Here is a 25470-nt window from a genome sequence, read left to right as displayed (position 1 = left end):
TATCAAAAAGGCTACTCGGTTGTTCTCCATGACTTTAAAATCTTTGCTTGTATTTGTATTGAGAAGACAATAATTTTTTAGTGTTCGAGGTATTTGTTTTATTGAGCTCTTAGTACTTTTTTCTTAACGATAGCTACAATCTTGGTCAAAATATGTCCAGGCAAGTCAGCTAATTTCTACGTTCTTCACCGCAAGCAATTGCGTAGGTTTTGTGTGTGCAAATGTAGCGACTTTGCAGCAGGCTGCAGAACATTGACTGTTTCACATTTGTGTCCATATTTAAATAATGAGGAAAAAATTGCCTTGTTTGTTCAAGATAGGAGCTAACTTAGGTAGCGCAGAAAACCATATGTTTATCATTTAGGAAAATTGCGAAACAATCTTACTCTTTCAGCTCTTGATGCACACTGATGTGAAGAAAAAGTGTGATTAAAGTTAAATACTAAATTTTTAATTACTCCATTGATAATATAACATGCAACAATTAAAGATACCCTTAAATATTTACTAATGACATTCCACTACATACGCTTTACAGAACAAGACATAAAATACTAATACAAGATGGTAGCAACAAAAAAAACGTCGCAATACTCAAATGCAGTTTAGCTAGGTAGCTATACATCTTTATTTAATTACCTTAAAAATTTTTTGCAAATAAAATGGCTGAGCAATTGCTTTAGCTGGAGGGGTAACGACAGGCTGTTTCCTGTGTTGTCATTTAAACTGAAGTTGTAATAAAGTTTTTTTGGAGAAGGGTACTGTTTAAGTCTGTTTAACTGTACTAAGCGGTCAGCTCAGTGTTAACAATAGCCTGTTTTTTGGAAAAGGCTGTTACGCCTAGGCGGGTCAGCCCACTGTGACAATTAATTTCTAAACTTTCTTGGGAATCATGCCTGTACATTCGTACAACAATGTTTACCTGGACTAACCGCTTAGCCCTGTGCAAGAAGCGAAGGACTGTTTGTTGTGTTTTCATTTAAATAGAGTCTGCAAGAAAGTTTTTTTCAAAAGGGTATTATCACTATACACCTGTGTAACACCATTTAACTGTACTAAGCGCTCAGTCCGGTGTCACGATTAATTTTTTAACTTTTACAAAAACTTATTCCGCAAAAAAAAATAATATTGACTGATTGTTTTTGCTACGACGGAGTCACAACGGTTGTAAACTGTGTTTTTATTTCAGACTTTGTTGCGGGAAAGTTATTTTTTGAAAAATATGTTACAGTCGCAACACTATAGTGGTGTGTGCGCTTCACTTGATTTACGACATACTGCATACCTGTACTAAAGCGCTCCACCTGACAGTGTGGCACAGTTTGCAGTTCTTTTTAAACGCTCCTTAGGGCGTTCAACAACAGTTACTTGTGGCTCATCCCGGCGATTCGACGCCGGGTTTCCCGACTAGTAGAAAAATATTAGTTGTGCACAAAAGAGTGATTTCATGACGTCATTAAGGTCAAATATAAAGACCTTTATTTCCAGTAATATTGACACTCGTGTCATTAAACGTGGAACATCTTTTCTTACAGGAGATCAAGATAAATAGATTTTACATTCAATTACTTTTTATAATAGCAAAACCAATTAATATATAGAAAAATGTAATTACCTACTTGTTGTAAATTTATCAGAAAGGTAAATTTTAGGGTTTTGTTTCATGATTTAAGAGAAATTTCTAAGTATAAAAGTTTTTAGATGACGTCTTTACCTGCTGGTTCCAAGGCAGCTTCGTTGCTTTAGTCCTAAGTGGTCCTATTGATACGTGTGGGAGAAGACATCAATTTGTTCCGCAATCGTCGCAGGTGATCCCTAGTTACCAAGCCGAGAGAAGCTGACATCGTCTTCACCTTTGGAAATGAGATATCCTTATTAATTCACTATTGACAATCTTATTAAGTAGTGCAATTATTATTTCTTAATTATTCTGCAATTAAATGTTAATCATCGATTGTGTCAAGGACAAAATGGAATCGTTTTTTCAAGAAAATTGTTTTCAGCTTCCGCTGTGTTAAATGTGTAAGGAATAACATTGTTTAGTTGCGTTTTGTATTCTAAAGAAAGACATTGTTGTTGTTTTTGATCGAGCATTTATGTGTAAGTTTTCTACCTTACAAAAACGTGTGTATTAATATTAAAACATGATTTTATATAAGAATGTAACGACGAAACGTTAGTCTGATAACAAACTTTGTAGGAGGGAAATGCAGGCACTGGCGATAGTTCGCCAGTGTCTGCATTTTCTACTGACAAAACTTATGTACACAAGATAGGAATTTTCCTGCATCTTCCTTTTTTATATACTTTAGCTGATCATAACTACCATAAGTTCTTTTGTGAATAGATGGTCTAACATTTTAAACTTTTCGCTTCTAAGGCCTTCCGAATTCTTATCTTGAAAGATTTATCAGATAATTTAAAAAGAATCGGGACAGAACCTAATTTTCACAAACTTAGGTATTGCGAGGGGCAAAAAAGAAATTTTGCGAGTTTTCCAATAATTTGACAACTTAATTCGCGAAATTATTTCCATAGAGGTAAATTTTGATGCATTTTACCCGCATGAACTGTGATAAATTATGTAGAAAAACCTAGCAGAAGTCAGATATTGATTAACCTAATTATTTAGCATTTTTTTCTATAGTAACTATTTTTCCATTAAATGCAAAAAAACTATTTTAGACATAAAAAATGACTGCACCAGGTGAATTGATTGTTATTGGAGCTGGACTTCCTCGAAATGGCACCCATACAACAAAAACAGCTTTAGAAGTACTTTTGCCTGGAAAATGTCATCACATGTATCCAATAATTGAAAAACACCAGGCAGAATGGAAATGTATATTAAACGATGGCATGTCTGATGAGGAGTTTAAGTCTTTCTTTCTTTCAAATGGATACATTGCTGCAGTAGATGCTCCAGTAACATTCTTTTATGAAAGAATGATGAAAGTATTTCCAAATGCCAAAGTAATACTGAACGTGCGAGAACCAAAGTCGTGGGAGCGATCAATGAATAAAACCGTTTATCCGTTGTTAACCAAAGGCTTTCTTTTCCCAGATGATGCTTTTGAGATGTTAGGCTGGTTCAAATCCTATCTTATCTATAGGAGAGAATTTTATCGTGTTTTAATGAAACACCCCCGAGTGAGTGAGATGATTGCATCGGTAAGTTGCGGTAATGGCGTGGAATATTACAACAAGTGGGTGGAAGAAGTCAAACGAAATGTAAGTGAAGAAAAACTGCTGGTATTTAGTGTTAAGGAGGGTTGGAAACCACTGTGCAAGTTTTTAAATGTGCCAATCCCATCCCAGCCCTTTCCGCATTCCAACGATAGCAAGGCGTTTGAGGAGCGCATTGCTTTAAATCACAAACGCTCCATGTTGCTAATGTATGAGCTGATAACAATCCCAATGGCAATTTGGATGTTTTCTAAACTGTGCTGGAAAAAATGAAATTTGTTGGCAAAACAAATAACTAGGCCTTGTTTCAAATTTAAAATCAAACATTCTCGTGAGCATTTATTTTTTTGGTTTTCTTGTTGTTTAAGGACTTATCAAGTAAATAGTCGAAGCAATTAATGTAGTAAGCTGTTTGCTCTATTTTTTGTTATAAAAGCCTTCAACAGTGTGTTAGCTACGCTACTCTATTTTTGTATCTTTTCCCTTATTGAGGTATTCTAATTTATAAGGTTGCTAGAATGCGTCGACATAAAATTAAGTTTGCTTAAAACAAAACCTCAATGAATTTGTTTCCTGCATTTCGTACAGTTTCGAACAGTTTTTGATAAAATATCTGGGTATCTGTGTTGTTATTATGGTCAGTTTCTGTGAAGTGTTTACAAACAAAAAATAAAAAGGCACAAAATTTTATTCACGTCAAAAAAAAGCAAACAGTTTACGTTTTTTTTTTTGTTGCTACCATCTTGTATTAGTATTTTATGTCTTGTTCTGTAAAGCGTATGTAGTGAAATGTCATTAGTAAATATTTAAGGGTATCCTTAATTGTTGCATGTTATATTATCAATGGAGTAATTAAAAATTTAGTATTTAACTTTAATCACACTTTTTCTTCACATCAGTGTGCATCAAGAGCTGAAAGAGTAAGGTTGTTTCGCAATTTTGCTAAATGATAAACATATGGTTTTCTGCGCTACCTAAGTTAGCTCCTATCTTGAACAAACAAGGCAATTTTTTCCTCATTATTTAAATATGGACACAAATGTCAAACAGTCAATGTTTTGCAGCCTGCTGCAAAGTCGCTACATTTGCACACACAAAACCTACGCAATTGCTTGCGGTGAAGAACGTAGAAATTAGCTGACTTGCCTGGACATATTTTGACCAAGATTGTAGCTATCGTTAAGAAAAAAGGAAAAGTACTAAGAGCTCAATAAAACAAATACCTCAAACACTATAAAATTATTGTCTTCTCAATACAAGTACAAGCAAAGATTTTAAAGAAAATTAATTCTGATATATATCACAACCAAATCTCGGTATAGGTTACGGCAAATAGCAAAGCATGTTCCTTTGTTACGTGGTGTCATTCGTAAAGAGTGAGCCAATGACATAAATTTTTAGGATTTACGTACAGGGCACTTTGGTTACACTCATAAGCGCAAGAAATACACACACACTTGAAATTAAAAAAAGGTTGCAAAGCATTTCGCAAGTTGCAAGCAAAATTAAACTATCCAATACTTTGTCCCTAGCGCTTCTTGATTCTTTGGCGCTAACATGTTCCGAAATACATCACTAGAAATTAAAAAAAAGGTTGCGAAGCATTTCGCAAGTTGCAAGCAAAATTAAACTATCCAATACTTTGTCCCTAGCGCTTATTGTTTCTTTGGCGCTAACATCTTCCCAAATACATCAAAATTGAATATCATATAGAAGAACCCTGGGGACGAGGTAGGAAAATGAACGCTCTGTAGAACAATTCGTTGCGCAAAAACAGTTTTTTTTTTGCGAATAGACTGCGCGAGTTTTTGATGTGCGTGGCATATTCTTTTCAAGATGTGCGAGAAAATTAGATTACGCGAAACTAACAAAAACGAATAACGCGTGTTAAAAGTCCACGCCATTACCGCAACTTACCGATGCGATCATCTCACTCACTCGGGGGTGTTTCATTAAAACACGATAAAATTCTCTCCTATAGATAAGATAGGATTTGAACCAGCCTAACATCTCAAAAGCATCATCTGGGAAAAGAAAGCCTTTGGTTAACAACGGATAAACGGTTTGATTCATTGATCGCTCCCACGACTTTGGTTCTCGCACGTTCAGTATTACTTTGGCATTTGGAAATACTTTCATCATTCTCTCATAAAAGAATGTTATTGGAATATCTACTGCAGCAATGTATCCATTTGAAATGAAGAAAGACTTAAACTCCTCATCAGACATGCCATAGTTTAATATACATTTCCATTCTCTCTGGTGTTTTTCAATTATTGGATACATGTGATGACATTTTCCAGGCAAAAGTACTTCTAAAGCTGTTTTTGTTGTATGGGTGCCATTTCGAGGAAGTCCAGCTCCAATAACAATCAATTCACCTGGCGCAGTCATTTTTCATGTCTAAAATAGTTTTTTTGCATTTAATAGAAAAATAGTTACTATATGAAAAATGCTAAATAAATAGGTTAATCAATATCTGATTTCTGCTAGGTTTTTCTACATAATTTATCACAGTTCATGCGAGTAAAATGCATCAAAATTTACTTTTTTTGGAAAAAAATTCGCGAATTGTGTTTTCAAATTATTAGAAAACTTGCGAAATTTCTTTTTTGCCCCTCGCAATACCTAAGTTTGTGAGAATTAGGTTCTGTCCCGATATTTTTAAAATGCAGGAAAATTCCTATCTTGTGTACTTAAGTTTTGTCAGTAGAAAATGCAGACACTGGCGAACTATCGCCAGTGACTGCATTTCCCTCCTACAAAGTTTGTTATCAGACTAACGTTTCGTCGTTACGTTCTTATATAAAATCATGTTTTCATATTAATACACACGTTTTCGTAAGGTAGAAAACTTACACATAAAACTTGATTAAAAACAACAACAATGTCTTTCTTTAGAATACAAAACGCAACTAAACCGTGTTATTCCTTACACATTTAACACAGCGGGAGCTGAAAACAATTTTCTTGAAAAATCAATTGAATTATTGTCCTTGACACAATCGATGAATAACATTTAATTGCAGAATAATTAAGAAATAATAATTGCACTACTTAATAAGATTGTCAATAGTGAATTAATAAGGATATCTCATTTCCAAAGGTGAAGACGATGTCCGCTCCTCTCGACTTGCTAACTAGGGATCACCTGCGACGATTGCGGAACAAATCGATGTTTTCTCCCACACGTGTCAATAGGGCCACTTAGGACTAAAGCAACGAAGCTGCCTTGGAACCAGCAGGTAAAGACGTCATCTAAAAACTTTTATACTTAGAAATTTCTGCTAAATCATGAAACAAAACCCTTAAATTTACCTTTCTGATAAATTGACAACAAGTAGGTAATTACATTTTTCTATATATTAGATGGTTTTGCTATTATAAAAAGTAATTGAATGTAAAATCTATTTATTCCACGTGTAATGACACGAGTGTCGATATTACTGGAAATAAAGGTCTTTATATTTGACCTTAATGACGTCATGAAATCACCCTTTTGTGCAAAACTAATATTTTTCCATTCGTCTACTAGTTAACCAAGAATTCTTAGTAATACGTCAGTATTTAAAGTGCATTGTAAAACGAGGAAGTATCCGTTTACTGCTCTATAAAACTGTATAATTGTACAATACTGTACCCAAAAGATATAAGTTTAAATGGGCTGACGAAGGTAATGTACTAAAACACACGGCTTGGTAGGTGGCCGTGAGTACCGTTAGTGAAAGTTTGTATCGTGGGCAATTGTAATTTTTTGAACCAATAGCTCAGTTGGCATAGCAGTAAAAGGCTAGCCTAATGGTTGCTGATTCAAATTCCAATCGAAGTTTCACCAATAGATATTACCTCCACTACTGAAGATTGTATAATGTGTATATTCCTGCTGCTATTGTTGTTGTACTATTGTTTTATGACTTGTATAGTATTGTGCTACTGCTATATAAAACGTTATTTCGTTATACAATATAGTCCGAAGATTTTTCTAACGCAAAAATACCAGCCTTCCTATTGCCTAATGTTACCATTTTTGATCGTTAATACACCGGTAGACAAAAAGTCGCATTTTTGTTCCGCGAAAAATAAGGAAATTAAATGTACTAATACACGGACGATTGTAAATATTAATGTTTGAAACTCCAAAACACTTTTTAAAAAGGTGTACGTATTAGTGTGTGTGGAATATAAAAATGTATGTACACAAGGATGATATGTACTAATGCTATCTCGCTGTGTGTTTCATGAGGTTTTTTCTGCATTTAAGGCCCAAATAAAGTTATAACTAGGATTATAATCCGCTTATGCTGAATCTTCGAGAGATACTTCAGCCTTCTAGCACAAAAGTGTGCTACTTGTATCAAGTCAAATGTCACAACATTCGACAATGTTTATCTACATTTAAGGGATCATTGTGACTTGTACAAATGGTTGATAAACCAACAAATCGTGGTGCCAGATCCAACTGCTAAATCCGCGACGTTACGGTAATCGCTTCAAACATAAGTCGAAAAAGAAGAAGTAGGAGAAGAAGAAAGCTGGCTATTTTTATTAGATCTCAGATGTAATCAGAAGTTTTAAAGACCATTTTTAAAACAAACTCCACCATAAACAAACTCGCCAACTGCATCCTGTCGTTGCACTGTCATAGTAAAAACAGTAAAAAAATTTTTGTCGTTCCATGAGTTAAAATTCAGTGTCTATACGGATTTCGTTCTTGACCTTTATTAAATTCTTCGAAGTTTTAAAACGGAACTAACTAATAAAAGAGTTTTATTTGACATGCATATAGTAAGGCTATAGAAATGGAGGCGGTAAAAGTGAAAAGTGGCATTCGTAGACTACTGAAAAATGCATTGAAATTCAATAAAATCGGCGCAATGGGATGGGTTTAAAATGTGGAGAAAATGTATTGCTATTTTTATGTTCTTTTCTGAAAAAAACATTTTTGAAAAAATATATAGCTTTTAACACCCCGCTTCCTACGGTACTGCACGGTATATATATACGTTTATCGTTGGTTTTATTATGCGATTCAGGAATTGATGATCATCTAACTATAAAAAGTGTATCATTATTTTACCAAAACAAACAACGCGAGAATTTTATATACCCAACACAACGCCTCTATCTGGTTACAGCGATAGCACGGAGAAACTTTTTCACATAAGATAACATCAGACACTGCTCTCTACGAATTGGTGTAATCTTTTATCAAAGCCATCTCCAATTTTGTGCATACATCTTTAACCGCATCAGTTAATAAAGGTCTTCTAACAAAATCGACAGCTGTGAGGGTTTTGGAACGCTCCGTAAAATCTTTTTGGAGTTTACCCGACCTACATTATAAAAAAGATAAGTCTTAATAAGTAAACACAGCCAAATGTCAGCACCCTTTCCCATTTTCATTTTCGAAATGTCCAAGTTAGGAGATTTTTCAACACGTTAGCAATCTTAATTGTAAGCTGCAATGTGAAAATTTCCCTGAAATATCAGGAGAAGCCAAGAGTAATAATAACAAGTATATAAAAAAACAAAAACTGAAAGGAGGACCGTAAAAAATCTATGAGAAGTCGTCCGTTATTATTAGCAGCTACTATTTTGCCTTATTTGAAAAATCCACGGGTTATGTGACTGCAAAGTCAAAGATAAAACGAAATCGCATTTGTTTTTTACAGCTTCAAGATTTCGTGCCTGGTTAACCCCGTTACAAACATACAGACGAACAGCGGCTGTCATTATAGAGATTGGTCCCAGCGATGTATGTACGACAGGTTGAGCGCCTATTAAAAGCCGTAAACCATGCCACACAACCAGGTGGAGCACTTTAGTACAGGTATACAGTATGTTGGGAATCGAGTGAAGTGTACAAAAATTATGTTTCGGGTGTAATATATTCTTTAAATTTAACTTTTTCGATACCTTAGCTTAAATAAAAACACATTTTATTGTTGTTACCCCGTCATAAGATAAAACAGTCGGCCAGAATTTTTATTTTGCAGAATAAATTCTCGTAAAAGATCAAAACAAAAATCGTAACATTTGGCTGAGCGCATTGTTATAGGTGAACCGTGTCGCAAATTTGATTAAATCGTAACACCCTTTTTCAAAAAAACAATAATTGCAACAACACAGGAAGCATCCCGTCGTTACCTCATCCAGTTAAAAACAAACACTCGGTAATTTTATTATAAGGAAAAAGTTTTTTTAAAATTTGTAAAATTCATTGTCAGTTTAAACATTAAATACATCCTAATGAAGCACGTTGTTACAAATCTAATTGTGGGTAAAAGAACCCTAGCTAATCATCACAGGTTAATTGGAATAAACTTTAAGGCAATTTCCGACATGATGGTTGGAAGGAACCATAAGCTGTACAACACATCAAGTTTTAATAATAAGGCGAGCCGTAATCCCCCAGATGATATTGGTAACTTCTTTCCCAAAACAGAGTCAGATAGACGACGGCTATCATTATAGAAACTTGTCGTTAACCCGTGAAAACATCCACGTGATTGCTTGTCTTTAAATTACACGCTACATTGGGGGGCGTATCACGGCCCGTTACTTGCAGACAGACAGACAAAATACGGTTGGTATTAAAGAGAATAGTCGTTGACCGTGGAAAAATCCACGGGATCGTCTGTCTTTAAATTACACGCTATTTCGTGTGCCCGTTGCACAACAATTTTTTCGCGCACAAACAGACAGAGAAAATACGGTTATTGTTAAAGAGAAGGACTAGTCGGTGGCCGTCCTTTATATACCGCGTTATTATTTTGCGCAGAGACAGACAGACGACAGCTATTATTAAAGAGAAAAACTACAAGTTAAATGCATATTATTTGCTAGCCTTGCATCTCTTACCCGCGAAATTAAAAAAATGCTGATAACCTTTTCTGTTCAAGACAATACCTCCAGTAAAAAGAAAATGATCTGCGAAAGATACATTACATTACTACTATTATTTACCCAGGATAGCCTCTTCAGTTCCTATTGGTACTGCTATCAACGAGGGTCCTGCGAAGGGGGTCCTAGCGCATTTAAAGCTCCCATTTGAGCTACGAAAGTCGTGGAAGCACAACAATCGCTCAACTAGACAACCGCCTAAGATATCAATCCTATTCTCATGCTGAGCGTTAAGCAGAAAGGATAGATTCACACTTTTATAGTCTCTGGCATGACTCGGCCGGGGTTTGAACCCAAGACCTCCCGCACTGAAAGCGAACGCTCTACCACAAGGCTATCAGTCGGTCGGCCATTTTTTACTGAAAATACAAGCAGAATATTTATGTATGTTTTCATAACATCTAACAACAAACATATAACAACAACCAGTCAAGATAATGTAAAAAAGATTTGACAAGCATGCTATAAATGTTATATCTATATAGGCTTACCCTATGAGGTGTTGTCACAGTGTAAGCAATGAAGAACTACATGTCGTATCACATTCCCACCACAAATGCCGTCTACACCATGTCACTTTAGACACACACTTTAATAAACTTTAAAAAAGACATTTGGAAAATGTTCTTGTTTTTTTCTTTTTGCCTGCATTGGCCAGTGCAAATTTTGACATTAGATTGAAGAATTCTAATTATTTTTTTTTTTTTCATTTTTGCATCAACTAATCTTAAGTACTTTCGCAGTTTAAGCACCTGCTAATTAAATCCTTGGTTGTTATTTCTCAAACGTATGCCAGTTGATTTTTTCTTGCTTAATAAAGAAAAAAATTTTCATAAAAATAACATGTTTCCTCTTCATCACCTTCTTCGTCGTAGTCAGTTTATGTTTGGTTGATAACCCAATTCCTCCTCTTTTTAAAGCATGGAAGCACTTTTTATATGACAAACCAGTCATCTGGTCTTAATGCGGTTTAACTGCTGGCTAATTTTCTCGGGCAATTGACGAATCCGTCATTTCACACTTAAATCTCTTTAATAATAGCCGTATTTTGACTGTCTTTACTCGGACAACCCGCTGAGTTAGAAAATCGTGCTACGGAAACACGAATATCAAATGCGATATATTTTTATCCACTTTGTTGCGATGAGTAAATTTAAAGGACGGGCGAACCTGTAGATTTTTTCACGGGCTAACGACTGGTATTAAATATTAAGCTAATATTTTGTCATTTTTCTTAGTTAAAATTTGTGCACATCTAACAAACAAGTAAACAACTGCCATTTACGGCAAAATTAGCGCTTTTTTAAAACTTTTTAAGGGAAATTCTTAAAACTAGAAGGTATGGTGGTGGAATAAAACGCCCGCTTCATAACTCCTGACAGAGTTATACTTGTAACTTAAAATTTGGCCCAATTGTAGTAAGAGACAAAGGGGATAAATTATCCTAATTATTTTTTGCTGGCATCAGCATTTTTGTGTGACGACATCAGAAATTTTACAATCTTAATAATCAGGGAAAGCGAGTTCGAAAGGTGACCAATTTCAGCCGACATTTTAGAATTAACACCATAAACACTTTGTGAAATTTTTGGCATTTACCGTTTTGGAGAGTTTATTGGTGGTTTTGGGCAATGTCTTATAACTTGTGATGTCATCACCAGGTGGAGTCAAAAATTTTGAAAAATGTGCCCGTCACAAAGTTTTGTAACAATTAAATTTGAATTTTCCGCGGGCACTTAATACCTCTCATACCAAATAGGGTTTTGGCGTAATCTCTACTCCATGAACAGTTTCTTAGTTTTCCTAAGCTGCACTAGTATAATTTTCAATTCAACATTTTTATTTTTAAGAAATTAAGTAAACGACCTAGTAGCCGAGAATTTTCAATTTTTTGGAGTATATAAGTTGTACTATTTAAAGTTTATTTTAGTATTCGGTTGCTTAGAAACGGCTCCATCTAGATCCAGATTCGAGTTTTAGTTGCCTAACTTTCTGAATTTTTTTCAGTTTGTCTGCAGTTGCTAAAGTACAAAGGCAGGCCTCGCCTTACTATTTTATCATCTCCTGAGATATTCTTAATTCTTTAAAACATCTTTATTTTCGTTAGCTGCACCTGAAGAACACCATTGAAATCAGGAAATTTCAAGCAACAATGAAGCTTGATCTCAGTGGATAGTGAAAAAAACCCAACAACCACACATTTGCTATCGAGTGTGAGAAAACATTATTGCATGAAAAAAAGCAGGTAATTATATACAGATAAAAGAAAATACATATATGACTTTGCTATCTAGCGTACTAACTTTCGTACTAAAAGTAAGTTCCTAAAAAAGGTAAATTAAAACCAGCATTTGATAAATACTAAAACCACTTTTATATATAGACCCTATATATACCCTTTGCAAACTAAAAAAATTTATTAATAACTTTCCATATTGTGGTGTAACATGTTGGTTCGTTTATAAAGATATATGCTGAGCAGATTTCAATTGGTTTATTGTGTTTGTGACGCTTTATGTAGGTATAAAAATTCAATTAAAATTACAGATTTATTGCTCTTTCAGCAAGGGTAGTTTTCTTTAAAAGGGCGTTAACCTCAATACATTTGTCGTTAGGAAAATTTGTCATCTGTTTCATTTGGTTCTGGGAAAGTGAAAAAATGTTTTTATTCATTACCGGACTTGTTTGTTAGTTTTTGTAACTAGCTATGCTTCGTTAACGTCAATATATATGAAGAAGAAACAAAAATCTGAATCTGGATTCGCACAAGACTAATATTTTTTATCGTGCATACTGCAATGTAATTGGTTTGGAAAGATATTTGAGGCTAAAGTACAGAAACTGTAGAAAAGGAACCATTAATAAGGGGATGAGTGGAGTTCCAGGAGGAAAAAAGGAGAGGAGAGGAGAGGAGAGGAGAGGAGAGGAGAGGAGAGGAGAGGAGAGGAGAGGAGAGGAGAGGAGAGGAGAGGAGAGGAGAGGAGAGGAGAGGAGAGGAGAGGAGAGGAGAGGAGAGGAGAGGAGAGGAGAGGAGAGGAGAGGAGAGGAGAGGAGAGGAGAGGAGAGGAGAGGAGAGGAGAGGAGAGGAGAGGAGAGGAGAGGAGAGGAGAGGAGAGGAGAGGAGAGGAGAGGAGAGGAGAGGAGAGGAGAGGAGAGGAGAGGAGAGGAGAGGAGAGGAGAGGAGAGGAGAGGAGAGGAGAGGAGAGGAGAGGAGAGGAGAGGAGAGGAGAGGAGAGGAGAGGAGAGGAGAGGAGAGGAGAGGAGAGGAGAGGAGAGGAGAGGAGAGGAGAGGAGAGGAGAGGAGAGGAGAGGAGAGGAGAGGAGAGGAGAGGAGAGGAGAGGAGAGGAGAGGAGAGGAGAGGAGAGGAGAGGAGAGGAGAGGAGAGGAGAGGAGAGGAGAGGAGAGGAGAGGAGAGGAGAGGAGAGGAGAGGAGAGGAGAGGAGAGGAGAGGAGAGGAGAGGAGAGGAGAGGAGAGGAGAGGAGAGGAGAGGAGAGGAGAGGAGAGGAGAGGAGAGGAGAGGAGAGGAGAGGAGAGGAGAGGAGAGGAGAGGAGAGGAGAGGAGAGGAGAGGAGAGGAGAGGAGAGGAGAGGAGAGGAGAGGAGAGGAGAGGAGAGGAGAGGAGAGGAGAGGAGAGGAGAGGAGAGGAGAGGAGAGGAGAGGAGAGGAGAGGAGAGGAGAGGAGAGGAGAGGAGAGGAGAGGAGAGGAAAGGAGAGGAGAGGAGAGGAGAGGAGAGGTTGAAGTAAAAAATTCACCTCGTTTTTGCCAATAGCCCTTTCTATACTCATGAAATTTCCCTTTTTAAAAAATAAAATCAAGAACACAATGATGCAACACATACATCTACCAAGTCTCCCCATCTGGACTTTTTGACTGTATTGAAATTTTATGGCTTTTCCCAATTATATATTAAGAAGTTACCTATATATCTTTTAACTAGCTAAGTATTTCGTCTGATATCTGTCTGATAAACGTTCCTTGTAAAAATTGCATGCCCATATGTGTAAATGCATTGTTATTTGATTGGGAAGATTTTGCATTCTATGCATTTACACCATTTTTACGTTCAGTCATAAAATATTTTTTACAGAAGAAACAGGAATTCCTGTTGTGTCAAATTGGCTGTTGGTATTCTCAATATTAAAAAATACTAATTTAGTTCTCCTAGGAAATACATACCTATATATACTAGGGAACGGATTAACTATTACTAGTCTATCCTTCTTATACCGCATTGCGTGCGTCTCGCTACTTGCGCAGCTAAGCTACCATTTTGTGTGACAGACAGACAAACGGACAGACGTATACGGGTATTATAATATAGACTAGTTGCTAGCCCTCAACTGGTTCGCCCGTCCTTTAAATTCACTTGTCGCAACAAAGTGGATAAAAATATATCGCATTTGGTATTGGTGCGCATTATGGAAATTTCGTGATTCCGTTACGGGACGCGGCCTTCGCGACCACACAGACAAAATACGGCTGTTATTAAAGAGAAAAGTCACTTGATATTATTATAATATTGTTGAAAGTCTGAATTTCTTAAGTATTCTCTTTGAAAAAAAGATAATACCCTGCTTTTAATACTGCACAACCAGCATTACGCCTCAAATGCGTCATATAGCGAACATTAAAACTTTGTAGACACAGACTCCTTTTTAAATACTCTTAAAATTATTTTCAGCAAGATCCCTGGAACCAGTTGAAAGTACCTGCAATCTCAGCCTCGTGTTAAGAAGAACCTGTACTCTAGAATGCGCAGGTAGCTATAGATATGAAGCTTTTTCCTTCTCATTCCACGAGAAGTGCCTTAACCACCACAGCTCGCATTAAAAAAGCAGGGATTTTTAGCAATTGTAACGCTTTCCAAAAATTTTACAAAAACCTATTTTAAAAAACTTTCAACAATTGTGAGTTAAATACTTTATGATGCGAAGATCAGTTGAGAATATTTCGTTTAGTTTGCGCTTATAAAAATACACGATATGTAATTAATCGAAAATATTCATTTCTAAAAAAAAAAAATTAAGGAAAGCGAATGAAACTTTCCTATTCCTTTTCTTTTTTAGGACTCGATTTTTCTGTTTAGCCAAGTTTAGCCAAAATCTTCAATTGTTTGACCAAGACAATCTTTGTCTTTGGGGACGATTTTAGGCCACCTGCTACCTCAATGTTATTGAACCTAAGCACTGCCGGATAAAAAGCTAAATTTTTTTTCATATGGACATCTCAAAGTTCGGGGACCCCAAGTTATTGCCAATAGACGGCATCTCAGCATTTCGCTCTTGCTGGACCCCAAGTTATTGCCAATAGACGGCATCTCAGCATTTCGCTCTTGCTGCGGCGCCAATTCGCATCTTAAGGAGTCTAAAGGTTAAAGATTATTATACGTTTTTTCTTTTATAAAAATATGCTGTATAATATCAGGCTTAAGATTTCAGCTTAAAACAATAAGTCTTTTGCTTAGAACAAGAGATAAATAAATTGCTGACTAACCTGGTTAGAATGTGAGCATTCTTAAGAAAAAGCGCCTATCTCGAATGAACAACAACGCGGAACAACAAAGCATTCCACCCTTCATGGTAACAGAATATTATAATGTTTATTGCAAACATGATCATTTACCAAGTCCCAAAAAATTAAAACACAATCGACAGTTTGCAAATATAATTATGTGTTAACGTATACAAAGTGTTAGGGTATTATTAAAATTCCAAAAAGTCTCGAATGAGAATAGTTTCTACAAATGTCCAATTCGGCTACATGAATATAGATCCTTACAACACAAGATTTAGGAATAAATTACAAATAGTAACACTTGATGAAAGAAGTGGTAACAAACCACAGATAAAATGATTCTTACAGATTGTAACGTTTGCATATTCGAAATAAGTGTTATTTTTATATCAAGTTATTTATGTTAGGTAGTTAGTTCAAAGTTTCGAGGAATTATACACTTTCGGGTCTGTTTTTCCCTCTCTCAGTTATTAATAGGTGTGTTAACAGGTGTTATTGCAGAAGGGATTGGTTTTGCAGGTGTCATTATTTTTGTTGTTTATTTAAACTTAATTAAGTTATCAAATGAATATCGAGCCTTAAGAAAAAAAATAAAAAACCTTGTGTATTAATAGCCCTACACCAGTTTCAGTTAATTTCCTTACATAAAAGTTCAAAAATATTATAATACTGCTTATCTATGTATATATAGGCGTGTAAAGACAATAAGAAAATCAAATTAAAACTACCGGAACAATTTGAGGTAATAATCAAAGGTAAACTGAGGCTCAAGACAGGTCAAGAATTTCTCGTGGAATGATCATGAAAATGAAGAAAGTAGGGATCGAATCGATAATCTTTCATTATAATTGAAAATAAGAAAATGCCAGAAAGTTAGCTAAAAATGAAGAACAGTTGAGTCGTCATTTTCCAGTTCTTATATACAAAATGTAGTGCAGATTAGAATAAGACAGTGCGAATTAAAATAAACCAGTTTTGTTTAAGTGCAGTGAGAAGCATCACCTGCTCTTGCTTGTTTGATGTATCGATCACAGCTATCTTTTTTATCACAATCTTTGCAACACCACGCATATGGCTCTACATCGTCTTCTTTATGGTTTTCCACAGATTTATCAGGTGTTCCTGCTCCAGGGTGACCAGGCCGTAACAAAGTTCCACGTTTATCGTAACAACACTGTTGTCTGGCTCCATATTGACTTGTAGCAGAAGAGCGGAGACAGCCATCAGCTCCTGGGTGGAAGTACCAGCATCCTGGAAGTCCGCTACCGATACAAGCACCGTCTATTTCCCAGTCTTTGTTGGATGGGTTGTCAATTGCTTCCCATCCCAATTTGTACCATGGATTTTTTCTGACTTTGCATGGACATTTAAAATTCTTATTTAAATCAAGCAACCACGCATTATCCCTCTTTTCACGTTCGGCCCATTTCTGGCACTTTTCACAAGCGCAATTAGCCGCTGTTAAAAAGAGAATATTTGGGATAGGAATAATATCGTCAAGAAATTTTTTATCTCTGCAGTAAGATTTATTCCAATAACACTTTTTCTTTGCGCGACATTCTTCACATGCTTTTATGCACGAGCAATCAGTTGCTTTCTTTTCCTCGGTACAATCTCCTTCCACTATCAATGTTGCACTTTTCCCTTTGGTATAATCATAAGTACTTTCATGATGAAACCCAAGAATTCTTTGAGGATCTTGAACAGTGATTTTTCCTTGACCTCCAACTTTTGTAACCGAAGCTCTATAGTCGTAATCCGGTGTATTAAGATTTGTTCCCACGTGCTGTATTGTGATTGGATAGGAACCAGGCTTGAAATTATAATCTCCGAAACCAACTAAACCAAATCCAGGAGATTGATGAGATACTTCTCCCACATGCATTACATACCTTTCTGAATGACTTCCGCTGTGGTCACCAATTGTAATTCTAATTAATACGTCTTGGGTATCTGGAGGTGGCATCCCTCTATCAATTGGATCTCGAGGGTCAGCATTATTTTTTACTTCAGCCCCGTCCAAAGCTCCGTCACCATCAGTGTCTGGATTTAGAGGATCAGTTCTGAGAATTTGTTCTTTTAAATTTGACAACCCATCACCATCAGCATCTGCATTTAAATCGTCCTTTTTCACTGGACTCATGTTATTGAAATATTCAAATCCGTCAAGCAGAAGATCGCCATCAGAATCTGGATTTAATGGATTTGTACCAAGTTCTTCAACATTGATGACATTTCTTCGTGTTCGGGCTTTGTCTTTTTCAATGAAGGATTGGTTTCCATAATATTCGATGATATTAACAAGAGCATCTCCATCAAAATCAGCAAGGTATAAACTCTCACTGTTATTTGCTGATTTGAAATAGTGAAGAACCCAATCATCCCAATATTCTGGCTTTCTAATTGAACAGTATTCATCTTTGAACATGATTTTATTATCTGATGGAATCACACTGTAACTCTGAGGTAGATCAGACAATGTGCATTTTATTTCGAAACATTTTTTCTCGTTGACACATAATTTTTCCATGTAATCGAATGGAGCTTTGACGTGTATTCGAGGATTCGAACAATCAGTCGGTGTAGCTGGCAGTACGAAAGTAGCAGTTGACAATACAATCACACCAATTAAAACTGCGTATCGCTTATTTATTAACCAACCACAAAAGAATATCATGAAACACGTGATCCATTTGTTGACATTAATAGTTGTTGCCATAGCTTTTTTAGGGAGTTTTACTTTTAAAATCATTTCATCGTTTTTGTACGTAATGTTGTGTGATACATGGCTGTTATGCGCGATTGTGATGTTACTGGTTCCTTTTTCAACTTCCCAGGTAACTACCACTCCTGCAGGGTGTGTGAGGCGAATGGTTTTGATAAATTGTCCATAAACAACTGTATTTTGCCATGTGCAATTTTTTTCAGCTAGAAGTGGGGCAACAAAAGCTGCCAACACTACTATCAACAACCTAAATAGAGAAGCAAAAAAGATATGAAATTAGGAGATTAATAGCTGTTCCAAGAAACAGAAAAATTGCGTTCTATATTTTTTCATTATCACATTTATGGTAAATGTGTGGGGGCACCTTGTTGATTGCCATAACTAAAAATCTCAATTATTTTGCGCAGGTAAGTGGCAAGGTTATTGTTTTTCTGAAGTTTGTTGAAAATAATTTCTGCTGAAGCTAAAATTTCAAATACACCTTTTCTGAATTACTTTTCTTTGATGTCCCGCTTCTATTTCTCCACTTTGTCAAACAAAATTAATGTGATTTCTGAAATTCTCACCTGGAACTTAGTAAAATGTGAAATATTTTGGTTCATACAGCAAAGAAACAAGCAGTTCAAACAGTTTTTTTAATTTTGTATTAATTGACCTCTGCTTGAAACAGAAGAACTTTGAGCGTAACATTAATACCACCAAAACAGCATTTTCACGTGTCGGATTAAATTGCTGAATATGATCTTAAAGTCAAAAGAAGGATTAAAATATCGTTTTTAATTAATACTTTAGTTCATGTGAGAGTATTTTTTGCTACACAAGAAAGTTGGGTCGAGACAACACTATATTAAATCTATAATTCAATAAAGTTCTTTGCAGCATCTCCATTTTTTTAACAAAAAACAAAAATGTTTTGAAAGTCTTTAATCCTAAGGACCTCCTACAACACAAATTAAAATTAAATTGGATTGCATTTAATTAAATGTAATCCCAAATACTTAATTGTCCATTTTACCTAAATAAAAACGAAAGAAGGAAATGTAAGGTGTGAGGCTATGAACGTTCCCAGTCTTTTTTTAATTAAAGAGGATTGCAAATATCTCTTCATATAAGGATGATGTGTGCTGCAAATGAAATTAATCAGAGGGTATGGGGTTGGCCAAGTGAGACAAGGCTCCAAATTTTTCATCGTAGGACTTTAGATTTGGATTAGGATATTAAATTCCAAGAAAAGAATTTCTCCCCTGTACTCTGTAACATTCTTTACCACAAAATGGTCAAAAATATTTTTATTTTTTATGGTGATTTAATGTTAAATTTTTTAACGCATAGGATTAGCTTGTTAGGTCTACACATTAGCAGGTTGATAATAATAAATATGTTAAAACCGTTAGTAAACCAAGCGCCATCGTCACCAGGGCTTGTAAGGTTTTTTAGAGATATTTGGACAAAGACTAAATTAAGTATAATCGTCATTCAACAATTTCTTAATTATGGCTTTTTGGCCGCTCTCCAAGGAGTTTGAGAACGAGCCTGAAAATTCAAAATAATCCAACGTCATGCCCACATATTGATAAGCATCTCCAAAGGCATTCCGTAAATTTTATTTTGGTTTATGTAGCCACTACAAAAAACACTCTTTTCTAAGAAATGAATTTATCGAATCTTCACAATTTTCTTCGAATCTTCAAAATCCTGGACCCGAACGTTACATACTTTGGACCAACAAATATATAGATACAGGAGTTTAAAGTCATTTGTTTATTTCCTCACCTTGAAAATGCTGGGTAGCTAAGAAGTAATAGCGCCCTAATTTTGCGCCTTTTTTTCAAAAAGCTTCACTTATGATAAAACAGTTCTTAGGGGCGTTCAATCGAATGATTATGATACCCATATTAAACGCTGACACTTGGAGTTATTAAAATGACAGAAAAAAATTATGTTATTCGTACCGATTTTCGCGGTTGCGTACAAAGAGTTCGTCAGTTTGATTTATGCGGAAAAAATTTCTAAAAGGAAACTGGATTTAAAAAGAATTACTAAAACTCTCAAATTTAAACAAAAAATGTGTTTTGAGTATAAAGTCGCGCAAAACTTTGGATGTGCGAAATAAGCTTTTATTCCTAATGAGCAGATGAATATTACGCGCGAAGTATTTCTTCGCTCCGCGAAAATTTGTACGAATATTTAAAACAGGCAGCTTACCAATAAAATCGTACCATCTCTGTGTTGTGCTCTATCGCTCAGCTGAAGAAACAGTAAATTATGAAAGCAAGGAACCGCTCAGAGCATAGATAACAATCCTATTCTAATCTAAAAAATGTATTCATTGTATATTAAATAGAAATCATTAGAGCGATTTCGTTCAGACTAAAACTGCAAACTTGTTACCAATGTTTATTGATTTTTCCTTATATCGAGATAGCGTAAAGTGGAGACAACAGGCGCTGGGATTAAGGTTGATAAAACAAATGAGATATCATTCACGTATTAACTCCTACGCTTCAGTGAGAAATGTAATTTTGTCTGGAACAGAAAACAACCAGCTTAGCTTAATCTTTAAGCCAGTTATTTCATTATATCGTTATGTTTAACTTAAATATTTTATCAAAATTATTATCGAATTGTTAAATTTGTTGATTTTAAATTTGTTGTCAAACTTTCAATAATCTTACATACCCCACAAAATCCTACCTTTTCTTTCAACTTTTACTATAGCTTTGTTTCGTTAAAGGAATATTACATAAGTTACCCGATTTCCTGAGTCTGGGGCAAGTTATCCAATAACCAGTAGAACCGGATTTCCAGAGCAATGTATTTCAAACAGACAAACCAATTTTGAATCAATGTCACGCTTTTCGTAACGTCATAGTAAAAATCCTGACATAAGCAAAAACTTCATTTTTACCATTACCATCCCTTTACCATCTTACCATTTTTTTCCTTTGTGGTATCTTAAAACTATGTTCTGTTGAGTGATGAGGAAACAACCGTAGCAGAATTAGGTCCGGATATTGGAAACAACTCGGCCTATTGGGCTAAGAAAAGAAAACAATAGTTGTTAGAGATACCAAGTATTCGAAAAATATTTTACATCCACGCAGTTTAAACTCATTTACATATACAGATATTCAAAGGCTATCTAATTATTCGCCATCTATGCAAACCTACGAAAATGCTCGTTATTGTTATGTTAAGCATCAGTGCAAACAGAAGATTACGATATAACATGTAACTCACAACACATCCACCTATATTGAAGACATACACTAAAATCCGAAGAAGACACATGGTACATAATGTATGTTGAAAACACAAGCCATCTAGCAGATATTAAGTTCAGGATTCCCTACTCTAATCACATCCATACTGGTACGCTCACGGCAAATAAAATATGTGCATAATCCTCCTAGATATATTAAAGTAAAGAAGTTGCTTTGAAGATTTTGCAAAAGTTTATTTTTCGCGAGCTTATTTTCCACTTTGCAAAATTATATGGTTTATGTTTGCAGAAGTTCCATAAAAATTAATACAATACTGCGCGCTTTTTTAAAGATACTGCATACTTCTCACGCAACACTGTGCACTTCTAACACGGGACTGTGAACTTCTTTAACAAAAATGCGTACTTCCTAAACAACACTGAGCACTTCTTATGCAATACTGCGCACTTCTTATACAACACTACGGACTTCTTACAAAACACTGTGCACTTTTTATACAACACTATGAACTTTTTAACACAGCGTACTTCTTATACAACACTACGGACTTCTTATAAAACACTGCGCACTTCTTATACACCACTGGGAACTTTCTATAAATCACTGCGAACTGCTAATGCATCACTGCGCACTTCTTATACAAAACTGCGCACTTTTTGCGCAACGCTGCGCACTTCTTATACGCTACACTGTCACACATGTTGGGAAAGTCAAGTTTGAATAAACCATCAAAGCAGACATTTCTCAATTAACTATTTTTTTAAAATTGCTTGCCAATAATGGATTCTTTTCACGTAAATACCATGACTTTTGCTCTAAAAAAAGAGTAATTTCTGCATAAATAAAGAGGGTTGGTATGCTAAAATAAATGTTAGGAAAACTAATAATAAAAAGGAGAACAAACTGTCCTTTGAAATCAGCATATCGATTCAGTTGTTGTACTGCGAATTCTTAAAACTGATTTTCCAGACTGAAAACTAATTGTTTTATTTTCAGCAAAAACGTGTTTTCTCAGCCATTCCTTGTGTAACGTTTTTATCCTTCGACTGCAAATTAAAACACCCCACAGGCAGCAACCTCGAAAACTTCTCATGCAAGTGAAAATGAATTGAAAAGTAGCGTTAAAGATTTCCTCTGATTCCGATAAATCCGATCTTGTAATTCGGATGAATCCCAAACATTCGATTGTACCCAGAGTCAGTATCAATCTTAAAGCTACTTTTGATATGTCTGTTCCGCTATTCTTTATCAATCCTTTATTTTTCTTTGTTTCCTTGTCTATAGTAAAGATTGTATAAAATAGTAAAGTTATAGAAGTCAATGTTAAAAACGCCACGGGTGCAACAAAACTAAATATGGCAGCCTCGTAGTTCTGAATCCAACATACGCCACTGTCTCCACCATATTTGAAATCTAGAGTTTTGGTTTTTGTTAGCACTAGCGATGTTATGATGGTTGCTGTAGCAACGAGTATGGCTACCGATGCATAATTCCAAAAGCGTTTGCAGCCGCGTCGATTTCTGATTAATGTAAATGACGAACGAAAACTTATCGCGATTTCAAAAGAAATAATTACGGCCCATACATAGCCAAGTAATAGGCTCCAATGAAGCAAAATGGCGGTTACTGTACATAACTTTTTGTATTTTGCAGAAAATAACGCAAAGAGAAAAAATATATCTGAAAGCAAAAGAGATATGCACAAGCCGATAGTGGTTAACCCAGAAATGTTTTGCAGCTTCCGATTTCTTAAAAATACAATCAATAACCATACATAACAAAAAATCCCAACTGGCAATCCAACTAAAGTAACATAACGTTCTATATTTTCCAGTAGTATGTGCCAGCTGTATGCACTGTGTCTCTGTAGTTGTATACATGTACCCATACCAGTAGCATAAGGGAGATATTCGTCCGGTTTGTAGCGTTTCTTTGTTGCATGATCAATCAATGTTTGATTCTCATCCACGGACGTGTTACTCAATAAACGTAAAGGACAGCCCGATCTTTTTGTGTGATAAAATTGACGGCATACAATAATTTCGTTTTTTATCACTGAATTATTAGTCTGCTCAATTAATGCTATGAAATCAAATGTTTGGTTTTGGATCGTCACCGTACAGTTAGTGTTAAATTGCATTTGTTTTCCAACAGGTAGATGCAATGTGTTGGCGCATAAGCTTCCATTAGGAAATGTTCGTGCGAAAGCAAGGCCGTACATTTTAGTAAAATGTGCTGATGTGGAAGAATAATAGAATTTCTTGATAAATTTTCCATACCTGAATTGATTTCTAACGTCATTAATTATCCGAGGAAGTTTAAACGTAAGTGGACTGTTAAGTCTAACGAAATTCTTATCTAAAGTTTGTTCAAAAGTATACTCTGGGCCCATGAAACTTTTGAATTTCCAATTAGGCCTTTTAAGTTCGTTTCCATTGACTTTTAAAAACATTGAGAAATTGGCAACCTGTAAACAAGAATTAAATGTTGGAGTTCTAGCTTTCTTATTCGCTTTGACCTTCTGTTTAACACAAGAGCTACCATTTTTAATGTAACCATAGGTACAGAAGAAATCGATACAGTTGCCGCTCTTCTCGCTATCCGTGCATAAACCTTTACTTGGAGTAATTTGATTGGGTGATAAGATGAAACTGATACCCTTTGGATGATGTCTTGGCATCGTGACAACAGTTGGAGTTGTTATGTTAAGGCAGAGTATCTGAGTTTCGTTTAATGTGATGTTAATGCATTTCAAACCTTGAAATTGTCCTTCAACACAATGAGGAAGAAATACAGTTAACGTGATGAAATTAACCACAGCGCTTTTCATTGCAATACTTGGAAAAGGTGACACATTTCGTCCTGTTATTTTAACGTTTTTCCCTCGCAAAACAGCAGGCTGTACTTGTATTCTTGTGTGTAATGACATTTCAGAACTTTCGTTTTTTTTCTAAAATTATTTGCGAAGCAAACCCAAAAAACTATGTTGCTAGCGTTTGTCTGGTAGGTTTGTTTGTATTTGTTTTCATTATTCAAAAACTAAAAACAAAACGAACCAATCAAAAGGTTGAATATGCTGTCGTAGCTACCGTCATTGAAGTTGCGATTTAACTCCAACAACGACAAAATACTCAATCAAGTAGAACTTCATTGTTTAAACAACAAATTTAAAACATCTGCACCTTTTTTAATTCTTATTACAGAATAACTGAAAAACAAAAGTAATTAGATTACACAACCAGTAACCTAAGCGTTAATATAACACACCTGTTTTTTTTTTAAACCGCCATATTGTTTTCAAACTGCTAACTGGTTCTAAATATTGCAATTATTCGTGATTTCTTGATTTTTATAATAATATTTTTATAATAAAAATTAATAAAATTCTGATATATCAGTATAAAGCAACTTTAAAAAAGAACCTAGGAATGGCTTATTTTCAATCGTTTAAATGGAACACAGTTAGTTTTCAGGAAAGGCTGGAAACAAGGTTTATAAGTTTAATAAAACTTTGCCTGCAGATGTTTGATAAATTTTTATAACAGAAAATAAAATTTATTGAAAACATAAATCAAATTATATATTTTTAATATATTTTTTTAACGCTTTGCAGTATCCAATTTGTCACGAAAATGAATATAAAAAAATGTATGTTCAGATAAAGTTTGTCGAAATGTTAAAAATTCATTGCTATGGTTACCAGGGTTATTCCTTCCATTTCTTCCATCTGATCGTTTTTAGAGAACTGAGAATTACGTATGGCGATATTAATGTTTAGTGGATTCAGAAAACATGGAAAAAGAAATTAATAGTTACAGTACCCTACATACAGGGATGGATTGTGTTAGGTATCGCCCATACCTTATCCGTGAAAAATCCGTCGGTTAAAAACTTCAGCAGTTAAAAAATTTGTCG

The 25470-nt window shown here is 35.3% G+C and overlaps 4 protein-coding genes across 4 annotated transcripts; 1 reads left to right on the top strand and 3 right to left on the bottom strand.

Annotated features, from left to right (window-relative positions):
• The first annotated feature begins 526 nt into the window (after window positions 1–526).
• Window positions 527–4063, top strand: LOC130649231 (uncharacterized). The gene is made up of 2 exons (XM_057455483.1): window positions 527–613; window positions 2686–4063. The coding sequence occupies exon 2, from the start codon at window positions 2695–2697 to the stop codon at window positions 3457–3459; it is 765 nt and encodes a 254-aa protein (XP_057311466.1). The 5' UTR covers window positions 527–613; window positions 2686–2694; the 3' UTR covers window positions 3460–4063.
• Window positions 4064–4186: 123 nt separating this feature from the next.
• LOC130649232 (uncharacterized) lies at window positions 4187–6128 on the bottom strand. Its single transcript, XM_057455484.1, has 2 exons — window positions 6046–6128; window positions 4187–5589 (listed from the first exon to the last, which is right to left on the bottom strand). Exon 2 carries the CDS (start codon window positions 5578–5580, stop codon window positions 5074–5076), a length of 507 nt encoding a protein of 168 aa, XP_057311467.1. The 5' UTR covers window positions 5581–5589; window positions 6046–6128; the 3' UTR covers window positions 4187–5073.
• Window positions 6129–15741: 9613 nt separating this feature from the next.
• Window positions 15742–20662, bottom strand: LOC130649072 (uncharacterized). Its single transcript, XM_057455272.1, has 2 exons — window positions 20537–20662; window positions 15742–18578 (listed from the first exon to the last, which is right to left on the bottom strand). Exons 1-2 carry the CDS (start codon window positions 20551–20553, stop codon window positions 16586–16588), a joined length of 2010 nt encoding a protein of 669 aa, XP_057311255.1. The 5' UTR covers window positions 20554–20662; the 3' UTR covers window positions 15742–16585.
• LOC130649071 (uncharacterized) lies at window positions 20543–24700 on the bottom strand. Its single transcript, XM_057455271.1, has 2 exons — window positions 21084–24700; window positions 20543–20644 (listed from the first exon to the last, which is right to left on the bottom strand). The coding sequence occupies exon 1, from the start codon at window positions 24482–24484 to the stop codon at window positions 22472–22474; it is 2013 nt and encodes a 670-aa protein (XP_057311254.1). The 5' UTR covers window positions 24485–24700; the 3' UTR covers window positions 20543–20644; window positions 21084–22471.
• Window positions 24701–25470: the final 770 nt, after the last annotated feature.

This window comes from Hydractinia symbiolongicarpus, chromosome 7 (assembly GCF_029227915.1).
Source record: "Hydractinia symbiolongicarpus strain clone_291-10 chromosome 7, HSymV2.1, whole genome shotgun sequence".
Taxonomy (NCBI): Eukaryota; Metazoa; Cnidaria; class Hydrozoa; order Anthoathecata; family Hydractiniidae; genus Hydractinia; species Hydractinia symbiolongicarpus.
Note: the sequence above shows the minus strand (reverse complement) of the source record. Positions and strands in the feature narration are given on the sequence as shown.

Excerpts from the sequence above, each read along its gene's own strand:
- LOC130649071 (XM_057455271.1), bottom strand. The coding sequence starts at position 24,484 with ATGTCATTACACACAAGAATACAAGTACAGCCTGCTGTTTTGCGAGGG.
- LOC130649231 (XM_057455483.1), top strand. The coding sequence starts at position 2,695 with ATGACTGCACCAGGTGAATTGATTGTTATTGGAGCTGGACTTCCTCGA.
- LOC130649232 (XM_057455484.1), bottom strand. The coding sequence starts at position 5,580 with ATGACTGCGCCAGGTGAATTGATTGTTATTGGAGCTGGACTTCCTCGA.